General features: G+C 43.4%; 2 protein-coding genes across 3 annotated transcripts; both read left to right on the top strand.

Moving 5' to 3' along the window:
- Nucleotides 1-211: 211 nt before the first annotated feature.
- On the top strand, nt 212-3,090 carry gpr78a (G protein-coupled receptor 78a; the record flags this gene model as incomplete). Its single annotated transcript, XM_083764476.1, has 3 exons — nt 212-906; nt 2,272-2,385; nt 2,850-3,090. 3 exons carry the CDS (start codon nt 212-214, stop codon nt 3,088-3,090), a joined length of 1,050 nt encoding a protein of 349 aa, XP_083620602.1.
- Nucleotides 3,091-6,239: 3,149 nt separating this feature from the next.
- cpz (carboxypeptidase Z) lies at nt 6,240-25,711 on the top strand. 2 transcript variants are annotated; one of them, XM_083765428.1, is made up of 13 exons: nt 6,240-6,524; nt 7,279-7,311; nt 9,070-9,121; nt 9,945-10,267; nt 13,023-13,238; nt 15,271-15,467; nt 17,226-17,387; nt 18,405-18,563; nt 19,663-19,798; nt 20,659-20,798; nt 21,621-21,720; nt 22,055-22,200; nt 23,179-25,711. In XM_083765428.1, exons 1-13 carry the CDS (start codon nt 6,425-6,427, stop codon nt 23,401-23,403), a joined length of 1,989 nt encoding a protein of 662 aa, XP_083621554.1. In that variant the 5' UTR covers nt 6,240-6,424; the 3' UTR covers nt 23,404-25,711. The 2 variants fall into 2 exon arrangements, with proteins under 2 accessions (XP_083621554.1, XP_083621553.1); XM_083765427.1 differs by having other exon boundaries at nt 15,271-15,506.
- Nucleotides 25,712-26,802: the final 1,091 nt, after the last annotated feature.

Genomic DNA, 26,802 nt, shown 5'->3' with positions numbered 1-26,802 from the left:
CTCTCTTCATTCTTCTCCTGCTGAAAGCCAAGTTGGTGTTCTTATTCTTATAAAGTGACAGCTGAAGGAATTCATGGAGTTTGGGACGATGACAACTCGTTAACACCGCTTTTTTGGGACCTTTCCCGTGGCGCGTAATCTGCGTGCAGCCGCGTGACCACCATGGCGGAATCTCAACTTTGTTAAAAAACTGCCAGATTTTTCCCAAGACATGAACGTACCCGAAATCCTCCTGGGAGCGTTCATCGTCGTGGTCGCCGTGGTGTCGTTGTTATCCAACGTGTCAGTGCTGCTATGTTTCACCCAGAGCGCCGAGATCCGATCCCACGTGCCCGGAATCTTCGTCCTGAACCTGTCCTTCTCCAACATCCTCCTCACGGTCATAAACATGCCGGCCACGTTCCTCGGGGTCGCCATGGAGGAGGGCGATAACAATCCCTTCTCGGACGCTTTCTGCCAGGGCGTCAGCTTCGCGGAGACCTTCCTCAGCACCAACGCCATGCTGAGCATGGCCGCGCTCAGCATCGACAGGTGGATAGCCATGGTCTTCCCCCTGAGCTACTGCAGCAAGATGCGCTACCGGGACGCCTTTCTCATGGTGGCATACTGCCTGCTGCATTCCCTGACCTTTTCCCTGGCAGAGGTTTCCATGGCGTGGGGAGGCTACAGCCGCACGTATGCCTCGTGCACCGTTCACCTGGACGGGGAAGGGGGAGAGGGAGGAGGAGGTGAGAGGTGGCGCTTTGCCGTGTTCACGCTGATGCTCCACTCCACGAGCTTTGCGCTCTGCCTCCTGGTCATGTGCGTGGCTTACCTGAAGGTGCTGAGAGTGGCCAGGTTCCACTGCAAGAGGATAGACGTGATCACAGTGCAGACACTGCTGGTCTTGGTCGATATACACCCGAGGTATGCTAATGTAATGGACATGCACCTGTCTGTCTTTGTCAAGTCTTATAGCCTATATATGTGGTTGTGGTTCCCAAACTTTTACTAGCCTGCATGTGACCCACATGTGACCCAAACTACAAGCGCCTTGAAGCGCACAATGTGTTTTCACAACAACAAAAAAAAATCTTAACCATTATTATTATTTACTCATGGAATGTCTTAAATTTGTTTGTTTGTTTTTAAAATATATAACAACGTATATAAAGTATTACAATGCTTTTAAATATTTGGTAACACTTCATGACTTTTTTATTAAAAAAAGTGATATATAATATATATTTTTTAATATATATAGGGTATAGCCTATATCGGAAAATAAAATGGGGCTTCTACTCGAGTCGTGACCCATAAAAATTGTAGCCTGGCGCAGCCACACTTCACCCGCCCCTAAAAATTGGTCCGTGAATATAGCCTATGCCTCATTGGCTCATTTGCTTTGATCAATATCTCTCTCAATAATCTCTCTGTCTCCCCCCCCCCCTCTCTCTCTCTCCCCCCTCTGTCAATTTTCAATTCAATTACAAGAAGCTTTATTGGTGTGAGAAAACGTGTGTGTGTGTGTGTGTGTGTGTGTGTGTGTGTGTGTGTGTGTGTGTGTGTGTGTGTGTGTGTGTGTGTGTGTGTGTGTGTGTGTGTGTGTGTGTGTGTGTGTGTGTGTGTGTGTGTGTGTGTGTGTGTGTGTGTGTGTGTGTGACGCAACTTGGCCTGTTGTAGCGCCACCATGAGGCTGATTTGAATATGGATATGCACGGGATGTGGATATGCTCCTGAGGAGGAGGATTCTAAAAACGACTTATAAATCCTAAAGCCTTGTTTATACTTCACTGTGCAACGGTCCTATATGCTGGAAAATAGCAGATATGCAAACTCACACAGCACATCTCATTCAAGACTCTGAACTTGCAGATCTGCCATTTTTGCCATCCAAATGCATTATATGGTTAAATGGGCCCTAAGAGATGCAGAAATTAACTAGAAAAAGTGCCCTTCTGGGCACAGGTCTCCACCAGGAGGATAGGAGAGTGTGTGATGTTTGGCAAAATGTTTAGGAGTAATTTAAACATGTTTGGGTGTGTGTGTGTGTGTGTGTGTGTGTGTGTGTGACGTTTACATTGCCACAGCAAAAGTGGAACAAAACAATGAAAATAAAACGATGTATATGTACAAATAAATATTGAATATAAATATGAATCAAATAAAGCTGTACACAGAGCTGTTACATTAACACTTTGAGTAATACTATCTTGTGAAACTATAAAAAGAGTGTGCTGTCTCTCCTCTCTCTCTCTCTCTCTCTCTGTGTACCCTCCCTCTCTCTCTCAGTGTGAAAGAGAGATGCTTGGTGGAACAGAAGCAGAGGAGGCAGCGCGCCACCAAGAAAGTCTGCGTCTTCATCGGATCTTTCATCCTATGTTTTTCACCCTATACACTAACGAGGTAACATCTTCACCCTCTGCTTTTCACTAGGGATGTCCCGATGTACCACAATTTCTGTGCTAGTTGATACCGATACCGAATATTTATAATTATAAAAATATCTTATTTTGAAGTCCACCGACCGATAATAGTGTTTATAGCTATCTACTGTAGCTATATATCTCATGTGTTTTTAGCAGACTCCTCACTCAAATGCGCACTTGCAGTTTGGGCAACTCCAAAGCAAACTCCACATGCCAGACGTTTTATTTACCTGTCATAGTGTCAACCCCTTACCCCTGTGTCGGATCGGTGGTTAGACTGGCATATTTGCCGATACCGATATGACCAAATAAGGGCCGATCCGATACTTTTCCGATACCGATACAGTATCGGGACGTCTCTACTTTTCACACTACACACTAACAAGGTAACATCTTCATCTTAGCACTATACTAATGACTTCTCGTCTTGTATTCCCCCAGGTTGGTGGAGCTGCTGCCGCATCACGTGCACATCCACCGCTACTGGGGAATCGCCACCAAGTGTGTGTTCTACGCCAAGGCGGCCAGCGACCCGTTCGTCTACTCCCTGCTCCGGCAGCCGTACTGGAACGTCCTCACGGGCGTCACCAACAAGATCCTGCGAAGGGACTCGTGCTCCAGCACCACCAGCACGTTCGACACCGCCGCGGACGACACCGGCATCGTTGCCAGAATGGCCTGATTTAATCATGGACATGGGTTTAGTTTCCGGTAGTATAGCTCAGTCGGTATAGCGCTGCACTCGCCTTTCGAACCGCACGGTCACGGGTTCGAGCCCGGGGCAACGCCACGTCGGCGTGTGTATGAGGAGCATGGCTTGAAGTCGTACTGGGAGTTGATGGTAGGTGTCGCGCTCCACCTCAGCATCTCCCAGAGGTCTAGCGCATTGAAACGGGGATAGCACCCTGGCTAATACCAACAATAAGCCGTTCTGACTTACTTACTTACTTATAGACATAAAAGGGTAGAGGCCTCCTTCGTCTCTGGGGCATGTGTCTCTCTTGCAGGCAACATGGAGGCAAGCTTGCCAAGCTTCCACGTGCATCACGGAAGGGTACTTTCGGTAGGCCAATCAGACAGGTAATGTAGACATTTGTCTACATTGCCTATTATAGCTCCAAGTATAGCTCCCTTGGATTGAAGTCCCGGAAAAGACGCGCTGTGATTGGTCAGTCACTTGAGTGGCATCGAACGCATCGTGCCTTTTGCACTTCCGCTTGACTTTCACCTATATGCTGGAGACATCCATCCATCTTCAAGCGCTTATCCGTAGTCGGGTCGCGGGGGCAACGGCTCCATCAGAGTGCTCCAGTCTTCCCTCTCCAGAGCAACATTGGTGACTTCCTCCTGGGGGATCCGGAGACGTTCCAAGGCCAGTGAGTCGATGTATGAACCAATGAACTGCAGCGGCCAATGAGGCATCTAGTTTTTTTATATACCTATATGGGCCTGATAATGCATAAAATGAGCATGATGCAGGACTTTAAACACAAGCGCATATGTCCTTATAGGACATACGTCCAAGCGTATGTCCTTATAGGACATACGTCCTATAACTACTGTATTAAGTTATATTATTATAGTAAACGGACACTGACTTTTACTGTATAGACTACTTGGCAGTGGTGTAAAGTAACAATTACATGTGCTGTAATTTAGTAGCACTTTGAGGTATTTGTACATTACTTGAGTATTTCCAATATACAATAGCCTACTTTTACTTCTACTTCACTACATCTTGGATCCAAATATTGTACTTTTGAAATGGGACAGTCTGCATAATGAGTAGCTACTTTACCTTTGCTACTTTTAGTGGCTACATCTTTATGCCAATATGCCTACTTTTTTTTTAACTTTTACTCAAGTACATCTCAAGTACATTTTTTTTTTTTTTTTAAGATATTTTTCAAAAATCAATAAAAGGCGTAAGCCGCAAGGCTTACGCCTTTTATTGATTTTTGAAGGGACAGACAGTAGGCTGACAGGAAACGGGAGAGAGATGGGGGGATGACATGCAGTAAAGGCCGTGTCGGGTCCGGGAGTCGAACCCGCGGCACACTGCGACTGGATTACCAGTCCGGTGCCCAGACCGTTACGCTACGGCCTGGGCCAGTACATTTTGAATATCAGACTTTTACTTGTAACAGGGTATTTCTGTATTGCAGTAACCTATTGATATTTTTACTTAGAGTAAGAAATGTGAGTAAGGCAACTACGCCTACTATTTATTTACATCACTACCTACTTTGGATGGCTTTTTCTGTCTACATAACATCTCCCTGGTACAAGCAGGGGTTTTCAACAGGTGGTCCGTGGACCACTGGTGGTCCATGGAGGTATTGCATGTGGTCCCTGACCATACATTTAGTAATGTAGGATTTGTTGATTTTCTTTTGGCCAGGTGAAACCTGGCTTATGATCGCTGCTCCTGGCTATGAGGACCTTTGCGCGACCTAGTCCTGATTGGCTGGCTGAGTCTGACCCCATGCTCTGAAACGTCGCTCCTCATCCACTCTCTAGATATATTATAACTCTATCTATGGTCTCAACTCTCAACCCAGAGTCTGTAACGCTGCAGAAAAGGGAGGACAGATGCACACAACGGAGAACATGTGTCATTGTTGTTTTTTATTTTCTTTCCACTATAGTTGAGAAACCGTGAACTGAATGACCTGGTGACCTATGATGATTAAGATCATCCATCCTACAGTCACTTACTGACAAGTTGGAGGTCAAGAAATGTAACAAAAAAAGGGAGTTACAATCTCAAGAGGGAGAATTGCACTGGATTGTCTGGTTGAGTCATTGTTATTAGGAAATTATTAGTAGTCAATGGGCCATTGGTTGAGAAACAGTGGGATGTTGTATCATATACACATGGGATGCATAGCAGCATGTGTGTTACACAAGCACTAATCTTATAGCCCATGTCCTCAGCCATGTGACCCAACACAACAGTGGTCCCCAGGTTGATTCTAAGTCAGGGTGGTGTATATGGTCCCTCATTCACAATCCGTTGAATCCGTAGGCTATAGGCTACTGTCACCTGGGGACTAATCAACATTAGGCCTATACAATAGGCTATGATGGCGAGGGGAGGATCCTTTTATATTTGATGTTGGATTTGTGATGAAATCGTCTTGTCTCACCACAAACATCATTATGTTGTCTGTTTGGTGCAAATATGAATTAAAGTTTACATTATTAAACTAAAGCCAGCTGCCTAGCTTTCTTCTTATATTGGCCTATATGCGAATGCTTCAAACGGCTGCAAGGCATAAAGCATTCCATGCACGTACGCACACATCCAACACACACAAGCCGTGTTTCTTCCCTGATGTGGCACAGCATGGGGTCCTCTAGTTTGCAGTGAAATATGATAGCTGGTGTAAAGTACATCTACCTAAGTAGGCCTACTGCATACTTAAGTACAATTTTGAGGTGCATTGCATATACTTGAGTGTTTCCAAGCAATACTTTTACTTCTACTCCATTTCGGAACCAAATATTTTACTTTTACTACTACATTTATTTGAAAACATGTGTTACTGGTTAGGCTATATACAAAACATATAGGCTACATCACATTTGCATACATTTCGGCCATTTGAAAATAGCTGATCTATACAAACTCAACAATGCGTCACATTTTTAGAATATATTTTTTTAAATGTTTTTAAATAAAGATTGAAAACAAAATGTGTAAAACAAAAATAATATAATAAAGGGACACATAAAAATGTATCCGTGACCCACAAATGGGTCCTGACCCACTGTTTGGGAAACTGTGCTTTAGGCTACTCTGTTAATCTGCTCTCTTGGATCATCACATCAGGGATGCTCCGCGCACTGCGCGCACACAAAGGAGAGATTAAGGTTTCTTCCCTGTGTACTCGTGGGTGGTAGTAAATTACAGGGAACTGAGGGAAGAGAGGAGCTGCCTACAGTATATAGGAGTTCCCCACACACACACTGCCACATCACACCGCCGTGTGTGTTGACAAGAACTAGACAAGATGCTTGTGTGCTTTTCGGCGCTCCTGCTTGTCCTCCTGCAGACGAAAAGTTGGGGTCTCCCGCCGCAGCGACACTGTGACCCACGGGACGACATCTTTGGTAAGGTCAGCTCTAATACGTGCATCATGCGTGCCCAGTTTGCTGGTCAAACCCGCGCCGCCCGCCGATCAGCTGTTTAGAACGATGTCTTTGGAAATAGACAGTGCGTTTGGATAAATGGATGCGCAAAAGCATTGCTTTTTAATTTAACCACGATAAAATTGGAAATAAAATCCCAGATTTGAGCTTTATTTCCCCTAACTTGATTTTAGTGCCCCTGTCAATGCATGCCGCCTCACCATACAAAACTATAGGTTAGCCTACTTTTAGAGCCTAATAAATAGACAAACACATGTCTTAGCTATTAGCTTGAAGTCGCTTCAAGTGTTATTGTGTTTGTGCGGTAGGTTAGCTACATCATGGGCTAATTCTCAAAGTTAAAGATGTAAAACGCAGTTGTTTTTTGTTAATATTATTATTATCTCACAGTGAGAAACTCACTGAGTTTTTATCATTCCCCTAGTGTCGAATGTCATAACTTTGAAGCTGTCGCCACCTAGCGGTGTGATTGGGATCCTGCCTAGTAGTAGTTTTTCTCCCTGGCTGAAGTGTGGTCCAGGGACCTTCAGGGTTCCTTGAGTTGAGGGGGTTCCAAATGGACCCTTGCAAGTCTGTAACTGTAGCCTACCAATGGAACCAATTAGCCTACCAATGGAACCAATTAAAGTGTTTGAGAACTATATTAGGCTATTGTAATAATCGTCGTTATATGATTTTCTGATATTGGTTTTGCTGATGTTTTTGTATTTCATAGGAAGATGCAGCAACAACGCACGAGAGGAAAAACGTAGGTGGCCACAAACATAATAGTTTATTTGTTTTTATCATTACATATATAAAATATATTTATTTTTAATGGCTCTATGCACACAGAATAACTTCCTACTTCCAGCACCCTTCCCTATTTCCTTCACAGGTGTTACCGATGATAGACTAATTAAGGCTCTGTTCCATTTAGTGTACAGTGGTTCTCAAACGTTTCAATTTCAAGGACCCCCACAACTCTGAGAGTGTACAAATGGAACCAATATACCCGTCCATCTGTACACTAGCTCTCAGAGTTACACAACCGTACTTGGCCATTTGGATTTTTGAACCCAGTGAGCCAACAGCATGCACAATAGCAGCACCCTGACTGTTTGACCAGAATGGAACAGTTGAGCTTTCATTAGTATCATCGGTAACACCTGTGAAGGAAGTAGGGAAGGGGCCCAGAAGCAAGGTAGACCTATATTAAATGGAGGTAAGGTCACCGACATCATTTTTGCTATCATGCAATTCCAGACGGCAGAGTCGTCGCACCATTGGAGCCAAACTGCACCCGGAAGTTCGTCAGAATGCAATGGAGTCAATGAGAGCTCAGTGACCAGCTCATGAACAAACACTATTTCTGAATGACTGAGATCTTTTGTAAAGTAATCATTTCTGGCAAATAACAGAAGACATGTAACACATTATTGTCTGCTGTGTTGCTTTTCGATGTGTACACTGTGTACTTTTATAGAGGTATCTAAAAAGCAAAAAGTACGTTTCTGAATGTGCCAGGTATCGCGAGACTGCCCACCGTTTCCTGTCTGGCAGCCAAATCTCGCGAGACCCCCGGGACAGAAACGATACCGGCTGCTGTTTAAATCCTCAAATAAAATGATGTACTGTGCACTCTGTGCACATCGAAAAGCAACTGATTAGAAAACAAACTGTGATATGTCTTCTTTTATATGCCTGAACCGATTATATGACAAAGGTCTCAATGGTTCATAAATAATGTTTGTTATGAGCTGGTCCAGCTTGCTCCATTCACTGCTTTGTGTACATGTCACTTCCTGTGCAAGATTTGGCTCCCATGAAAGCGTCATGGCGCTGCGCAGTCACGTGACCATGACACTTCCTTCTCTAATTTTCCTTGCTCAGAAGTAGGAAGCGTTATTGTGTGTATAGACTCGGCCTATTTGAAAGATTAGAGCTTTAATTTATCCTCCAATGGGCCTTGATTCATACTCCAGCTTTATGTGATAACAAAGGTGACCACCGAAAACTACAACATGACGTCACGCCGCGGTGATAAGGCACTCATCGCTGCTCACCCCAACACATCTCTGTTTTTACTAACCACCAAAAATGTGAGTAGCTTATCACCTAAATCTGGAGTATGAATGGGCCTTTATAGTCTTTAGACCCTAACTGTGAGACCTCCCGTGGGCAAATACCAAGTGTCCCTGCAAGATGCAACAGGCCTCCCCCTGCGCATACTGTAGTTAGACTGTCAACGGAACTCTGCTTGTTTTCACTGAATATTCGCCAATGATGACATCATGCCCAGTATAGAGACAGGAGGGTTAGTGTGGTTAAAGACAACCACAACGCTCTCTTGTACTCAAATCAAAGGTTTCACTATTTGTTTGTTTTAAGTATGACAGAAGTCACACAAGGGAAGGGACCAATAAATCCCTTTAATTGAGTGTGTAATTATCTACTCTCTCTCTCTCTCTCTCTCTCTCTCTCTCTCTCTCTCTCTCTCTCTCTCTCTCTCTCTCTCTCTCTACAGCCACATGTACAGAAGTGAACCTGGGCTACTGTAATGACTTGGATTACACCAGGTGGGTCACACATGTTATGCTTCAGTTTAGGTAATCATTGTCTCCATCAGCCGAAGGCATGGGCAGAGTATGTTTTGCACTCCGTCCGTGTGTGTGTGTCCGACTGTCCGTCCGTCTGCGTACAGCTAATCTCCGGCCTGGTCGATGCCAAACTGTGCACAGACATGCGGTCGAACATGCGCTGCTCCGTGCTTGTGGTTATACAGTTACAGTTTTGTCCAAACATCACAAACACTATTATCCTGGTGGAGACCTGTGCGCCCAGGGGCACTTTTTGTAGTTGCCAATGAAATGGCAATGTTCAGCAGTCGATCTATTTATCCTGTAACGCAGTGGTTTTTAACAGTGGTGTAAAGTACATTTACTTAAGTACTGTACTTAAATAGGTATTTGTTCTTTACCTGAGTACCCTCCACTATATTTCAGAGGCAAATATTGTAATCTTACTCTACTACATTTATTTGAAAACATTTGTTACTAGTTACTTTGTCAATTTGGATTATTACAAAACATGTACATCAAACACAACATTATATACATTTTGGCCATTTGAAAATAGCCAATCTACAAGCTTGTAGAAGAGCTTGTAGATCTGCTATTTTCATTATTTTTTTAAATACATTTGAAACATGAAATGGGACATTGTGCTGCATAGTGAGTACTTTCTGCTATTGGTACTTTAAGTTAAGTATTATGCCAATACTTTTGTACATTTTGAATTCCGGACTTTTACTTATAATTGCAGTATTGATACTTTTACTTAAGTAAAACATTTGAGCACTTTTTTCCCCACCACCGCTCAAATAATTGCCGCCTCCTCCAGAACCATGTTCCCCAACATCCTGGGCCACCGCACTCAGGTGGAGGCGGAGTCTGGAGCGGAGTACCTCCTGCTGAGCGTCATCCACGGCCTGCTCAACGGCGAGTGCTCCCCCGACATCCGCCTGGTGGGCTGCTCCGTGCTCGCCCCGCGCTGCCAGGGCGACAGGATCGTCAAGCCCTGCCGCAGCACATGCGACGAGCTGAGGAAGGACTGCGCGCACGCCTTCGAGTCCATCAAGATGGCCTGGCCCTACTTCCTGGACTGCGACCGCTTCTTTACCAGCGCAGAGGAGGGCTGCTACGACCCCCTGGCTGGCCTGAAAGGTAAGGTTAAAGCCTCATTTATACTAACCTCGCATAGCCAGCCTTCATCTGCCTTTGCAATTGTGGGAGGACTTCACAGTGGTGACGAGCCAACCAGATTCGTCTGGAACCAGGTTATAACCAACCAGGACCCAGTATGCAAATATGGGGCGGGACATTGCAGAACTAAAATCTAATACTGAGAGGGACGCATTGATATAGTATCGCTATGCGAGGCTACATTTCTACTCCATCGTAGGACTATGCCAGCTCAGTGGCCTTGTGGATAGAGTGTCTGCCCTGAGACTGGGAGGTCGGGGTTCGATCCCTGGCCCAGTCATAATGCCAAAGACTGAAAAATGGGACCCAATCACCCTTTCTGAAACCAGCTTCTCGCCACTCGCCCTACACACTTGCCCTCGATATGCGCGTTCACGCGAGGCTGCGCCATATTAAGTGTTGTCCGAAACCAAGCAGCCTTGAGTGGAAGTGGCTTATAAAGCACTCAAGAGCGAGTCTGTGCCGATCTAGACTCGATAGCCTTGTGCAGCCCTGCTCTCTGTCCGCATGGTAACCGCGAACTACAAATGTAAGTACCACCACAAATAAATGATAAATAAACTCCTCCTAAACAATCTTCAAGTTCATCTGATGCAGAATAGACAACGCTCCAACTGATGTTCACTAGGGCTCTTTATTTACCCCGCCGTGAAAAACTATAAATGAAACCACACAAACAAATCAACTTTTAACAATGATTTATAAAATACAGTCACTATTAGGTTGCACTGACGGAGAGAAAGGAATGTTTCAGACAAGGAGTCAGTGGGTAAATTTATCGTTCAAAATATGTCTGGAAGTTATTAAACGCTTCCAGCTTCAGAGGGAGGCAAAACTTTTAAGTTGGCCAGCATATGACCCTAACTTCATACCAGCAGTATTAGACAATAGGTATAAACAACGGCACCACAATGGCATCACTTTTATATGTACTATGATTAAAAATGGAAATATTGACAGTTTTGAAAACCTAAAGCAGAAATATGGGTTGGCTAACCAGGATTTCTTCAGATACTTGCAGGTAATTGATTATTTTAGTAAAAAAGTAAAAGGGTCTACTCCAGGTATTACAACAAGCCTAATCACTGTATTTACAAATGCTTATGGCTCAGGAAGCAACAGAGGTCTTGTAAGTAAACTAACTGGACTTATGTCGTTGAAAAAGGACTCTACAATATATGTGAAAGAGCGATGGGAAAAAGAGTTGGGCATTGATATAAGTGATGAAGTATGGATGAATATATGGGAAACGCAATCAACGACCACTAATTCCTTGACTTGGAGAGACTTTTGTTGGAAAAACCAGATTTGCTTCTTTATTACTCCAAAACAGAAGTCCAAACAGACTGGAAACCATATGGACTGTTGGAGAGAATGTGGAGATACAGTGGTTGATCATGCACATGTCTTTTGGTCTTGTCCTGTAATTCAACCATTTTGGAAGGAAGTGACAACACTTATCTCAAACATTATGGGTTTTAGAATATATGATACATTCACATCTTTGTACCTAGTTGTCCTAGGTACTCCCAGACGGGCTAAATCGGGATGATTCCTACTTACTTAAGATTCTACTTGTAGCAAGCAAAAAAGCTATTGGTTACGAAAGATGTTTCTGTCCTATTGTATGTCTTTTTTTGTCTTTTGTGTCTGTCTTGCATATTCAAAAATTCAAAAATAAAAAAAACAATGATTTATAAACACCATGGCATGGATGTATTTTTGACAGTCACGCTGTATTTCCTTTTTCCATATTAATGAAATCCACATGTCACACAAACCTACACGATGCAATGCAATATAACTGTACAAACAAAATAACAGGTAACACAATTGCATGATGGTAACCATGGCAACGAATGGTGTCTGTTTCCTGTTTCTGCACAAGGAGGGCGAGTGTATTTATAGTTTTTTATACCCAGCACCCTAATCAAGGGAATTGATTCAGCTGGAGGGGCACTTCCTGACGAGGGAACCTCCCGAGAGCACTTCAAGTCAAGGGACTGGTTTCATAAGTCCCTGCGACATACTAGCGTCATGTCCACGGGGTGTACTACATCAAGCTGCCTCACGGTATAGAAACAGGAGATAGGCTCCTGCCCCTATGGGCCTCATGGCTCGGCAAGGCTTACTTTTGGAGGGGCTTGTGCCCCTCCAATGCTTGGCTTTTGAAATTTGGTCATATGTCTATGGACTTTTAATGTTTGTTTAGCGTACTAATGACGACGTTAGACATCATGTGGCCAGTATATACATCTTGTGACTGGTTTTGTTTTATACAATTACACTATAAAACCAACATTTCCCCTCAAAAATCAGCGTGCCTCCCCGTGATGTCATGTTGCAGCCAATTAAGTATGGACTTAAACAAAGGCACCCCACAGTTCACACAAGTGTGATCTTTGATGGCCGCCAGGTGTGTGTGTGTGTGTGTACCACGGAAATTATTTGATTGGCTGAGCACAGAATGTGATGTATGATGAATGATATATGATGAAAAGAGCGGCCCTCACTTCACACGACTTTTCCTATATGACTGTTTCGCTCCACAACAAGGACTGATTTTTGATGCGTCGTGCTTCTAAATTCAGCAAGTGACACATTGTTGTCAGTTTTTCTCCCTGCCCTGGTCTACTTCTCCCCCTGTCTCTCTCCTCCACTCACTGTGCTCTCTCTGCTTGCCATGCATATATATATATTCCCTCCTTTCCTCCAGCCAGACAGGAGCGAGCCATGTCCAGCATCTCTCCGGAAGAGCCCAGCACCATCATCCAGTTCATCTACACGTCCAACGCCCACATGAACAGCCTGCTGAAGCGAACGGCGGCCAAGTGCTCCCACATCTCTCACGTCTACAGCATCGGACGCAGCGTGGAGGGCAGGGACCTGCTGGCCATCGAGTTCTCCGGCAACCCTGGACAGCATGACCTACGTGAGTGTCGTATATATTATAGGGATACAATTTTGAGCGGCTTCCCCTTAACTCGGAACTCAAGGAACCCAGAGGATCTCTGGAGTCTGGACCCCACAGGCTGTTTTATATATTTATTATAACTCTGAAAATGTACAAATGAATTCCACAATTTTACTCTTTAAGAAGTACTGTAACACTCAAATATTCTGCTGTGTACTCAAATAGACAAGCTATACCACCAAACGACCAATCTGCAGGGAACCCATCGGCAAACAATTGCCGATGGGTTTCTTTAGCTCGGAATCTGTTCTTGAGAGATTATCAAACGACTGAACAAACTTTCATTTCAGAGTTTAATATACTGAGTTATTTTCCGTTATTGTACCTGTATATCCCCATCAGTCTTCCCCTCCCCATTAGATATTCACATGCTCTTCATATTCTCTCCCCTTTCTTACTTTCATCGATGTCCTCTACCCATCCTTGCTTTCATTCATGTCCTCTGCCCTCCCCTTTCCCTTTTTGCCTTATAAGTACCTATGCAAATGCATTTGTTTTGTAGATGTTGTAAATGTTTTATGCTTGTAGAATTTCTCCCAATGCGTCGCGATGTGACACATTGTGAGCTTGTAGATCTGCTATTTTTAAAACATTATACATTTGAAAACTTGAAATGGGACACTCTGCAAGAGTCTGCATAGTGAGTACCGTACTTTTTACTTTTGGTAGTACATTTTGAATTCTGGACTTTTACTTGTAACAAAGTAGTTCAGTCTACATTGCAGTATTGATACTTGAGTACTTTTTCCACCACTGCCTACAGTATATCCACGATTGATGAAAATCTCTTCCATCTCTCCATGCACACACCTCTCTCTTTCCCTGCTCTCACCACCCACCCACCCACCCACCCATCCTTTCCCTGCTCTCACCACCACCCACCCACCCATCCTTTCCCTGCTCTCACCACCACCCACCCACCCATCCTTTCCCTGCTCTCACCACCCACCCACCCACCCATCCTTTCCCTGCTCTCACCACCCACTCACCCACCCATCCTTTCCCTGCTCTCACCACCCACCCACCCACCCATCCTTTCCCTGCTCTCACCACCCACCCACGCATCCATCCTTTCCCTGCTCTCACCACCACCCACCCACCCACCCACCCACCCATCCTTTCCCTGCTCTCACCACCCACCCACCCACCCATCCTTTCCCTGCTCTCACCACCCACCCATCCATCCTTTCCCTGCTCTCACCACCACCCACTCACCCATCCATCCTTTCCCTGCTCTCACCACCCACCCACCCACCCATCCTTTCCCTGCTCTCACCACCCACACACCCATCCATCCTTTCCCTGCTCTCACCACCACCCACCCACCCACCCATCCTTTCCCTGCTCTCACCACCCACCCACCCACGCATCCATCCTTTTCCTGCTCTCACCACCACCCACTCACCCACCCATCCTTTCCCTGCTCTCACCACCCACTCACCCACCCATCCTTTCCCTGCTCTCACCACCCACCCACCCACCCATCCTTTCCCTGCTCTCACCACCCACTCACCCACCCATCCTTTCCCTGCTCTCACCACCCACCCACCCACCCATCCTTTCCCTGCTCTCACCACCCACCCACGCATCCATCCTTTCCCTGCTCTCACCACCACCCACCCACCCACCCACCCACCCATCCTTTCCCTGCTCTCACCACCACCCACCCATCCTTTCCCTGCTCTCACCACCCACCCACGCATCCATCCTTTCCCTGCTCTCACCACCCACACACCCATCCATCCATCCATCCTTTCCCTGCTCTCACCACCCACACACCCATCCATCCATCCATCCTTTCCCTGCTCTCACCACCCACACACCCATCCATCCATCCATCCTTTCCCTGCTCTCACCACCCACACACCCATCCATCCATCCATCCTTTCCCTGCTCTCACCACCCACACACCCATCCATCCATCCATCCTTTCCCTGCTCTCACCACCCACACACCCATCCATCCATCCTCATTCCTCACTACTGTGTAGTGGAGCCGGAGATCAAGCTGGTGGGCAACATGCACGGCAACGAGGTGCTGGGCCGCCAGCTGCTCCTCTACCTGGCCCAGTACCTGTGCTCCGAGTACAGGCTGGGCAACCAGCGGGTCCAGGCCCTCGTCAACAACACCCGCATCCACATCCTGGCCTCCATGAACCCAGACGGCTACGAGCTGGCCGCCTCAGAGGTAGAGGATAGAAATGACCCGGAGTTCAGCGAACAGGAAGTAAATATTGATAAAGAAAAAAAGACAAACCGCCATTATCCGCTCCCGATTTTCCCGGCTTTCTGTCCCGACTGGTGGTGGTGGTGGTGTCCGTGGAGTTGACTTATGGGCTTTCTTTGGGTGGAATTCGTGTTCTGAATTTGTTTCATGGCTCTCCCACTACCAGATAACCCAAACCACAAACCACAAACAACGATAAAGGTTTATAGGGAGAAACGCCATTGAATGGTGTCTACCAGAAACATACCCAAAAAAGGTTTACACTTTAAAAATAACAATAAATTGCATTATACTGCACATTATACTGTAGTTAGTTATACGTAGTTAGCTAGCTGGCAGTGGGAGAGCTGTTCTGTCTTCACTCTGTTTTCAACTAAGGAATGCTAGGTCTACTCTAATCATCACTTTAATGGTGCATAGAAGCCACTGTGGAAGAAATCCACCCGACCACTTACATTTTTACGGCATGTATTTCGAGGAGCTAATCTTGCTGGACTTGATCAGCGCCTGCAGTTCTTGTGCACGGTGCCAGTACTGTAGGTCAACCTCGTAACATTTTTCTTTCACATATGTTTTTATATTTTTTGCGGGGGAAATATTTAACTGTAATTTTATAATGGGAGGTTAAAGGGACTACGATTGGGCTGCAAAGTCATCATACACCATTGATGCTTCACAGATGGACTGGCGTCACATACACCGGCCATGTGACGTCTGCAATGCTCACTGGAATTAGAATTTGGATCAGATAGTAATAATAATATTAATATAAATATAGGAATATAGGAATAAAGCAATAAAGAAAAAAAAACTATACGCAATATGCACAATAAGCCATAGAATCACTGATATAAGACCATGCAAATAACAAATGAGCACTTTAAATAGCAGGCCGTGGATGACACAGGTTCTCAGCAGGAGGTACTCATGGATTAAAGCAAGTCTAGACGGATAAGGATAACAATAGAAATGTCATGCAGTGTGTGCTCATTCCAAACCTATGGGTATGTGTAGTGGGAACGGCACGATAGGAAACGAAAATTACATGTCACGATTGTTTTGGCAAATATAATTGCGATTAACGATATTATCGTGATAATAGAAAAAAGTGCTTAAAAAGGACGTTCGCCATAAATAGCCGATCTACAAGCTCACAAAGTGTTGCGTTTGCAACCCACTGTGAGCTTGTAGGTCGACGAGAGGGGTTTAAGTGGTACTGAATTTGCAGCTCAACAAAAGCTAATTCATCCTAGTATAATGACGGAGGACAATTTCACAATAAATCTCTGCGACACAACAATGTGAGCATTCTTTTATCACGATAATCTATTATAACAATTGTTGTCCCATCCATGATTTGTAGATGAATAGCCAATACAGTTACCAGCTTCTTATCTTCTTATCTATTTATTTGAATCTCATTCTCATGACGGATACATGGCCTTGTTGTCTCAACATCAGTTAATCATAGCATTAACCAACACAATCTAACACGGTCTGCCCTTTAATATTAATGTCTAATACTCACATACGTTTCTCAATATTTGCTTCCCTGAACTACGCATTTGCTAATCACTAATATCCACTACGAGCACTGTCATTATCATCAATATCATTAATATTATTAATCAATTAATCCAATCACTTAACAATTCCATCCCATCGTCCCTGTTCGCCAAGTCACCCTACTGACGATCTGTTTGAATCCAACCATTTCAGGGTCACTTGTTGAACGGTTGGACCAACGGTCGAACCAATGCTCAGAATTTAGATCTGAATCGCAACTTCCCGGACCTCACCTCGGTCCTATATCGGAACCGGCGCAGCAGGTACTACCGGACCGACCACGTTCCCATCCCGGACAACTACTGGTTTGGCAAGGTAAGAGGGTGGCAGTGGTTTTCAACCCTTTTCATATCAAGGCCCATATTCGGCATTTGAGCCACGGACCACCATTTGATGCCTCTCAGTCTTAGGGCCGATTCATACTCCTATTTTACCGCTGTTTCGGCGCTGTAGTGCCGAAATGATTTCGGCTCGTCAGAAATTTTCAGTAGCACCGAAGAGCCGACTTTAGGACGGTACCCGCCCCCCCGAACCTCAAATGACGTCAAATTGTAGGCTCTACAGCGCCGAACCGACTTTTATTCGGCTCTAAAATAGGAGTATGAATCGGCCCTAAGACACCGTTAGAATATTTTGTTGTCGTTGGATAAGATTTTGTCCACAATTCCATGCTGTATTGATTTTCGTACCATAAGGAGAAAATGTTGATCAAAATAAAAAATATTTTAAAATGAAGTAATGCAGTAATGCAGATTTTAACTGATTATCTTGAGTTAAAGATTTATAAGGGTCCATTTGGTTAACAACTCTCCATTTAGCTGCATGGGGACCACCTGGAACCCCCTCAAGGACCTCTGGTGGTCCCCATACCACTGGTTGAAAACCACTGGTGTAAAGTAACTAAGTACAGTACATTTTCTCAAGTACTGTACTTAAGTACAATTTTGAGGTATTGTACTTTACTACAGTCATGACATTCTGCACAATAACTACTTTTACTTTTAAGTACATTTTGATCAGGCATATTTTGGTCAGAGCCATCTAATAGAAGAGTTGCGATATTGAGGGGGCAGAAAACAGCACGGTCACATGGTTCATGTACTCACGAGCCCATAGACTCCAATGCATTCCGTAAACGTCCAGTTGTCCCCATTCAATACTTCCGGTTGTCCCCATTCAATAGAAGTCTATGTAGAAGAGCCGCGCGCCATTGGACTGGCCCCATGAAGTGAACAGAGTTTGCGTAACTCTGTCTTACTCTATGGCTCTGATATTGGTATACTAAACTGGGGGAGGGTGTAACTATTTGCACTTCCCCATTCTGGTCCGTAGGTGGCACCAGAGACCTTTGCAGTGATGAAGTGGATCAGGTCACTGCCGTTTGTCCAGTCCGCCAGCCTCCATGGAGGGGAGCTAGTGGTCTCCTACCCGTTTGACTTCTCCAAGCACCCCCAGGAGGAGAGGATGTTCTCACCCACGCCCGATGAACAGGTAAAGCCTCATCTACTAAAACAAGTACTCAATTGTTGTACTTAATTAAAAGTATTAATACTACAAAATGTACGTAAAAGTACTAAAGTATTGATTAGTTACTTCACACCACTGGTTAACCCATTCTGACCTGAGATCAGATTCATACGAGGTTTCCGCCGGACACACACTGGTCTGATGAACCCATTCTGACCTGAGATCAGATTCTAAAAATGTCAGTCGCTCTTCGATTTTTCAAAAATAGCAGACCTACAAGCTCGTATCGCGCCACTCGGTGGCGCGATATGAGCTTGTAGATCTGCTATTTATAAATAACTAAAGCATAACATGATGCTGACACCAAAATGGGTGCCCGGTCAGAATGGGTTAAAAGTCATTGTTGTTGAGCAACATGTTGCACAGCAGTTGGGAGCTTAGAATAATTATTATTACCATTTGTATTTATGGGTGGGTGGATGGATTGGATGGGTGGGTGGGTGCATGGGTGGGTGGATGGATTGGATGGATGGATGGGTGGTTGGGTGGGTGGGTGGGTGGGTGGATGGATGCATGCATGTTGCAGGTAGAAAAAAATGTCAAAAATCAAGAGGTTTATTTGTCACTACTACACTATACCGGTACCAGCACTGAAATGCTAGTGTGTGGCAGGAGCTCCAATATAGCAACTTGTTGCGGAGATTGAGAGATATTTGAAATGGAAAGTAATTGTACTTCTTTTGTAGATAATCTTACATACAGGGGTGTCATTTGGGGTTATTCTATATTCATATTGTCCCCAACTTTTCATCTTTTCGTCGATGCTTGTCCATCTACATCTACATGTAACACGTGTTATAATTTAGATAAGCGTTTTATTGTATGCAACCATTAATTTATTAACCACTTTCAAAATCTACAAGCTCTCAACACGTTGCCAACTTGCCAAGTGACGCGTTGAGAGCTTGTAGATCCACTATTTTACTTGTAGATCCACTATTTCCACAATTTAGAAATGGGGCTTAAGTGACAAGTGTACACTTTTCTTTTTTTTTTGCCACCCCCTATTTATTTCTGACATTACGTGTCTGCTCTGCTCACTGCTTCCATATCTGTGTATTAGGCTTTCAAGCAGCTGGCTCGGACCTACGCAGACGCCCACGCCACCATGTCCAACAACGACACGGAGCGCTGCGGAGCGTCCTTCTACAGAACCAGGGGCATCATCAACGGAGCCCTGTGGTACAGCTTCGCTGGAGGTGAGATTATAGAACAGAACCAGATCATTAACGGAGCCCTGTGGTACAGCTTCACTGGAGGTGAGATTATAGAACAGAACCAGATCATCAACGGAGCCCTGTGGTACAGCTTCACTGGAGGTGAGATTAGAACAGAACCAGATCATCAACAGAGCCCTGTGGTACAGCTTCGCTGGAGGTGAGATTATAGAACAGAACCAGATCATTAACGGAGCCCTGTGGTACAGCTTCACTGGAGGTGAGATTATAGAACAGAACCAGATCATCAACGGAGCCCTGTGGTACAGCTTCACTGGAGGTGAGATTAGAACAGAACCAGATCATCAACAGAGCCCTGTGGTACAGCTTCACTGGAGGTGAGATTATAGAACAGAACCAGATCATCAACGGAGCCCTGTGGTACAGCTTCGCTGGAGGTGAGATTATAGAACAGAACCAGATCATCAACGGAGCCCTGTGGTACAGCTTCGCTGGAGGTGAGATTAGAACAGAACTGCAGAATGGAAGGTTCAACCACCTGACTTAAAACCATAAAATCGGAGAGACACTTTGAAGCCATGATGCTAATCCTGTTTGCCCGAATATTGCATAAATGCAAGTATCTGCTGATATTTGCCTAAAAATGTAAAATCGGAAAATATCGTTATCGGTACTTTTAATGAATACAAAATTCTCCCGAATTCATGATATGGCATAATGTGTTAATTCCACGATATTCCGCATATATCAGTATCGGTTGATATCGGTATCGGAAATTAGAAGTTGGACAATATCGGCAAAAAAGTCAATACTTTGATATCTCAAACACCCCCTGCCCCCCTCTCTCTCTCTCTCTCTCCGTCTGTATGTCTCTCTTCCAGGTATGTCAGACTTCAACTACCTCCACACCAACTGTCTGGAGATCACGGTGGAGCTGGGCTGTGACAAGTTTCCCTCCGAGGCCGAGCTCTATCCCGAGTGGAAGAGGAACAAGGAGGCTCTGCTCAGCTTCATGGAGTCTGTGAGTGTTTGTTCCTTATGATGCTTACAGCTTGCTTATAATTATGATCCTTGATGACTACCGTATTTCTTGACTATGTATTGGATGTATCACTGCATGTGTTAATTGTTCTCGCTTACTGGAAATCACTCTGGATTAAGAGCGTCTGCTAAAAAAAATGCCTGAATTGTAAATTGTTCTTTAATTCTGAGTGGAGGAGGAACAAGGAGGCGCATAATGACTGGAATGCAAGCCGGCTCGGTATCAGGACTGTAGATATTGCATAATAATTATTAACATCATCGCTGCATGGCGTTACTATTATACAGATTTTAATTTAGTATTAGTCTTTTGAATAAAATTCCATTTAGTTTTAGTCACATTTTAGTCCTCTGAAACGTTTTAGTCTAGTTTTGGTTAGTAATTTTAATTTGACTAAAGCTACAGTTAGATTTAGTATTGTGAAATTATTGTAGTATTGTAGATCTGCTATTGTCGGAGAGTGACACAACCTTTTAGTTCTACTGGATCTCTTCTCCGCTAGTCCCTCCCTAACATTTTAGTCTAGTTTTTATTTGTTGACAAAATTGTCAATGTAGTCTTAGTTTTAATCATCATAGCTTAGTTTTTATTTTGTTTTTGTTTAGGTTTCGTCAGTGAAAAAGAGTAGTCGAACATTTTCTGTCTCGACGAAATCAAACCTGCATTATGACCATTTCACATGAAAACAAAGCATTTTATCTGCGATTTTATACATTATCTTAATGTAATACATTATTAATAATTAAAATCTTCAAAGAGTGAAAAGTGAGCATCTGTGTTGATGTCCTTGACCACATCCAGGTCCACCGCGGGATCAAGGGACTGGTGAAGGACGAGGATGGCGTTGGGATCAAAGGAGCCGTCATTTCTGTCAGGGGAGTCCGAAAAGACGTCACCACGGGTAAGGAGCATCATTCAGTTTAGTCCGGCAGTCGAGGTGGACTGGTGGGAAATTTGGTATATAGTAAGTTTTTATTGACCTAAAATATTGTCTATATACATGAATCCACTTGCTGACCGGCTGTTGGTATTGGGCAATCTTTTTTATAGGGGTTTCTTGCGACCCTACCATTAACATCCTATGGCAGGCAAAAATGTTAAACTTTCATTTTGCTTTAAGTAGCATGTGACATGTCTCCAGCTTACAGTTGTAAACTGTATGCTATCCTAGTAATCCCCCTCCCCACATTTCTCTCCGCCCATTTCTCCATCCGTCCATCTCGACCTCTCTCCAGCGGATGACGGAGACTACTGGCGTCTGCTAAACCCTGGTACCCACATCCTGACCGCCTCGGCCAAGGGCTTCAACAAGATTAGCAAGAGGATCTATCTGCCTCACAACATGGACAAGGCAGGGCGCGTCGACTTTGAATTGAGGAAGGTATGGAACCACAATGTGTTGCTTGACCTGACGAAGATGTTCTAGTTACATCGAAACGTTCCATGCCTAATCCTTGCACCGGGCCAGCCTACAACAGGCTTGAGGGCGCGGTGGAACCCCCTTATGCACTATTTCTTGCTTAATATTGACAAAACCCTGTTTGATTTGATTCTTCACAAGTACTTTCTACTTTTGGTACTTTTAAGTAGATTTGATACCTACAGTATAGAGCAGAGCAATAATTCCCTATTTATTTTTCCCATAGGCGTTTCAAAAAGTATTTATTTAAACTAAAGACATTTAAGCCACGGACAAACCGAACAAATTATTAGAAGAAAAAAAGGGCAGGGTACAACACTTTATTTTAGAGTCATGTTTGTCAATTCGGCTGTTTGGCTTTGTCCGAGGCTTAAATGCCTTTAAATAAATACTTTTTGAAACGCCTATGGGAAGAAATTATGGGGAATTATTTCCTGGTGCCTCGTCGTTCTGAAACGGGGTGGGACTGCAAAGTACATTTTGAATTGTAACAATCGTAACATGAGTACTTCTACATTGCAGTATTAATACCTTAATTAATAGCCCTGCCCTTTTACCCGGCTGTAAAACAACTGCCCTCTCCAGACCATGAATGCAGCATTTACTGTGGTAAAATAAATGCAAATGCCACTTTCCATCCCATGCCGGAAGGCAGCATTCAGGAGAATTGCGTTTATTTCCGAAGTCTCCTGAACTTGAACACAGTATTTTGCGTTGAACAAATTTGTTTAGAAATCCATGTCGTTACACGCATCTCCACTAGCTCCAAGAGTGCTGGGTTGCGCCCCGAAAATAGCAGATCTACAAGCTCACAACGTGTCGTAGCGCGACGCGTTGTGAGCTTGTAGATCGGCTATTTTCGCTATTTTTGTCCAAAAGTGCCCTCTTACGGGATTTCAGCCCCTGCCCCTCTAACACTCTCTGCACGTCCCTGTCCAGGAGCCCATAGAGCCGGACATCAACGATGACCTGTTCCCCACGGTGGATTCGTGGGACCGCTTCGACCCCTACAACCAGTTCCAGAGCCATGGAGAGACGGAGCCGCGGGGCGAGCCGGGCGAACCGGGCGAGCCGGGCCTGGAGCGCCAGGAGAAGCCGTGGTGGTGGAACTACTTCTCCCAGTCCGGTATCAACCCACCTACTTGGCTTCTGCGAAACGTCTAGACCACGTGGTTCCCCAAACGTTGTTATTAACTATTATTTTTTTACTTAATCATCCATTAAGACCTGATGTCAAAATTCTAAACATTTCTTCAAAATCATACTCAAAACTATTACATGTGAAGGAACCCCAAACTTATTATGTAATTTGGCCGCGACCCCAATCTGAAAACATATGTTGTTCCAGGGACCCCCCCCCCCAAGAAGCAAAGATTTGGGTTAAAAACATTCACTCTGAAATAATATATATTCAAAGATTTGCGCAACATTTTCACGCTAAAAAATAAATAGCAGATCTACAAGCTCGTAGTGCTGCACTCTGTGCCACACTATGAGCTTGTAGATCTAGTATAACATAATATATATATAGTATAACATAATGTTTACAATACCATAAGGGGTTCCCACCCTGAATGGGTTAAGTACTGTACTTAATTACAATTTTGAGGTGTTTTTACTGCACTTGAGTGTTCCCAATTTCTAATACTTTTACTTCTACACCACTACACCTCGGATAGATTTTTATTTTCTTTTGATGGCTCCACGTATATCCAACATCCATGGTTCCCATATCACTCAACACAAAATTAAAAGTGAGGCTTCTACTCTGAAAATGTATGTTTATTTATTATTAATATTTTGTGATGCTGCTTAATTAATGCTTATAGAGTTTAGAAAACTTCTAAGTGAATGCCAAACAACAGATGTTATATTAAATTGGACTGTTAAAATATGATTATATTAGCCTACGTTCCATTGACTATTAGAAGTAGAATTGTATAGCCTTGAAATAGGCAGTAATATTGCATTGTTACTATTGATAATAACATATAATGTATATCATTATAAATTCCCTATCATAACAAACTGTAAATGTCAAGGCTGATTAAACACTTGGATCTTTCGGTTACAAAAAACACAAACGTTTTACTTAGACATGCCTTTGCTGTTGCCACCGACATAGTTATGTGTATTCGCATCTTGTGAGGCGTACACATACAGTACACAAACTGGGCAATCAGATATTTGATTGCTATTTAGCACAAGGACCATTTTTTTAAATATTTCCTCTAGCGCCCTACAACGTTCTCCGAATCCCCCATGGCCGCGCTGAGAAACACCAGTCTAGACGGGAGCATTCCAAAATCCCGTTCTGGAGCGAGAATGATAATGGATGTTCTGACGTCAATTTCCACTGAGTAGGCGCTGACAGAGGTGTCTATTCAGGAAGAGAGTGGTGACATTGAAATCAATACGGTGCTTCCTGCTAGAAGGTTAAATAGGCTAATGTTGTTTACGCACAACAAAGTTGATTCCAGGAAGTAGCTAGAAGTTTAGATAATGTTCCGTTGCAGGCAACTTTTTTTCGTTCTTTTTTCTCACATTCCCTTGTTTTTTTGTCAAGTGAAAACTGAATCATTCACATGGCACGAACGCACGCACGCACGCACGCACGCACGCACGCACACACACACACACACACACACACACACACACACACACACACATTAAATGACCACACATGTCAAAAATAAATGCCCTGATGAGCCATCATATATTGGGAATAGGCAGCCAAAATAGTTTCAATATTAAATGATGATTCAGAAAATAAGTAGAATGGATATTTTCATGAGGCAAACAAGGTTGCTTTAAAGGCTAGACATTGTTCATTAATTTACAAACCAAAGAGATTAATGATAAGAACTGAACATATTATCCTATGTATTTAAATATGTCATCTGAAACGTTGTTTGACTGACATTGTGACATTTCTGTTCTATACAACTCAAAATATTGATTTAGCAATTTTATATCTCTGCTGTCTGGAAGAAACCACTCCTAAACTACAAAATGTTCATTTTTCAGGAAATGAAAAAGTTAGGAGTTAGGAGGTTTTTGTCGAAGCACCTTTTAATTTCCATTGGTTCAATATTTTTTTTATAATTAACACACAAACATAAAGGGTGTTTAATAGGACTGATTTATGAAGAGTTTTCTTTTTTTTTTTTAATCAAAAACCTCAAAAATGGAGTTAGGTAGTTTCTTCCGTACAGCAACGATATATTATAATGAATACATTTGAAGGCAGCTCCACTGGACGTCTTGACTTTATCCACATTCATGTTTTGGAGTTTACGGTACATATTTCACAAAAGGCACACAAGTTTGTGCGACTCTTCGTGGCACACTCCCCGAAGGTGGCATGTGCCTCGAGAAACTATTTGATAACCTTGAAAGACAGGACATGATACCTTAAATGTTGCTTTCTTTGATGTTTTACAAGCATAAAACCACTTAATGAGGAATATAACATGTTTTTTCACTTGTCTCTTTTCATTCCAGTTGAGTGTTTGGGTGCATTGTATACAAGTATAGGTGTTGTTTGCCAAATGCTGAGGCTGTTGCAAGCTTTCATCACCAGGTGGCGCCAGAGAACATGTAGAAGAACATCAGACTAGGTTAGGCTATATTCTGAGTTATGGGTATTTGGATACATCTTTATGGGGCTATCTTTGTAGCATAATTACATTATTAACATACACACATGCACGAGCATACACACACGCACACACGAGCACACACACACACACACACACACACACACACACACACACACACACACACACACACACACACACACACACACACACAGTGCACTTCATTTCAGACGACCAATGTGAATAAACAAAATTTGGATACTATAGTTACTCACCTTTACCCACATGTATTACTGACGTATCAAAAATCTACAAGCTCAAAACGTGTCGCACTGCGACGCGTTTTGAGCTTGTAGATTTGCTATTTTTGAATTGGAATCCTGAAAAGTTTTGTTTATTTAATATCAAATGCATTTACTTGTATAGGTAACTTACCGGTACAGTATGTTATCTCTATGAACTTAAATGCAAATACATTGGACATAAAACGGACAATAAAATTCTAATTCTAGTCATTCAGCTAATAATATAGACTGAAGTAATTAAAGCGGGTCATGTTTGCATGTTTGCAATTGTAACAGCTGAAACAAATAACATATCAATATTCGGATATTAACCTGGGCCGCCTGTTGCCCATGTATGATGAATAGGCTAAAATGTGCTTCATCTAAGACGGAAAGTGAAAACACTGACAGGACAGATTCAAGTACTGTACTCAACTGTAGGAGTCAAAGTGCAAGGCAAGTTTATTATTTGTGTAGTACATTTCAACACCAGGCAATTCAAAGTGCTTTACAGCAGCAAGACTTCAGCTAAATGAAGACAGCAAAATAATAAAAGGACATGTGAACATATTAAACTTAATAAAACTAAAAGAGAAAATGTTGAGCTTATACTGTTAGTGCAGAATTATCATTTAAAAACAATCTAAAAAAGGCAGCAGCAAACAGAAAAAAAATATATT

This window comes from Protomyctophum parallelum (assembly GCF_964188405.1).
Source record: "Protomyctophum parallelum genome assembly, chromosome: 5".
In the NCBI taxonomy this organism is placed as follows: domain Eukaryota; kingdom Metazoa; phylum Chordata; class Actinopteri; order Myctophiformes; family Myctophidae; genus Protomyctophum; species Protomyctophum parallelum.
This window is presented reverse-complemented; position numbering and strand designations above follow the sequence as displayed.

Excerpts from the sequence above, each read along its gene's own strand:
- cpz (XM_083765427.1), top strand. The coding sequence starts at position 6,425 with ATGCTTGTGTGCTTTTCGGCGCTCCTGCTTGTCCTCCTGCAGACGAAA. Across the intron at positions 9,122-9,944 it reads AATGACTTGGATTACACCAG|AACCATGTTCCCCAACATCC; the intron begins GTGGGTCACACA and ends CGCCTCCTCCAG. Across the intron at positions 19,799-20,658 it reads GTGGTACAGCTTCGCTGGAG|GTATGTCAGACTTCAACTAC; the intron begins GTGAGATTATAG and ends TCTCTCTTCCAG.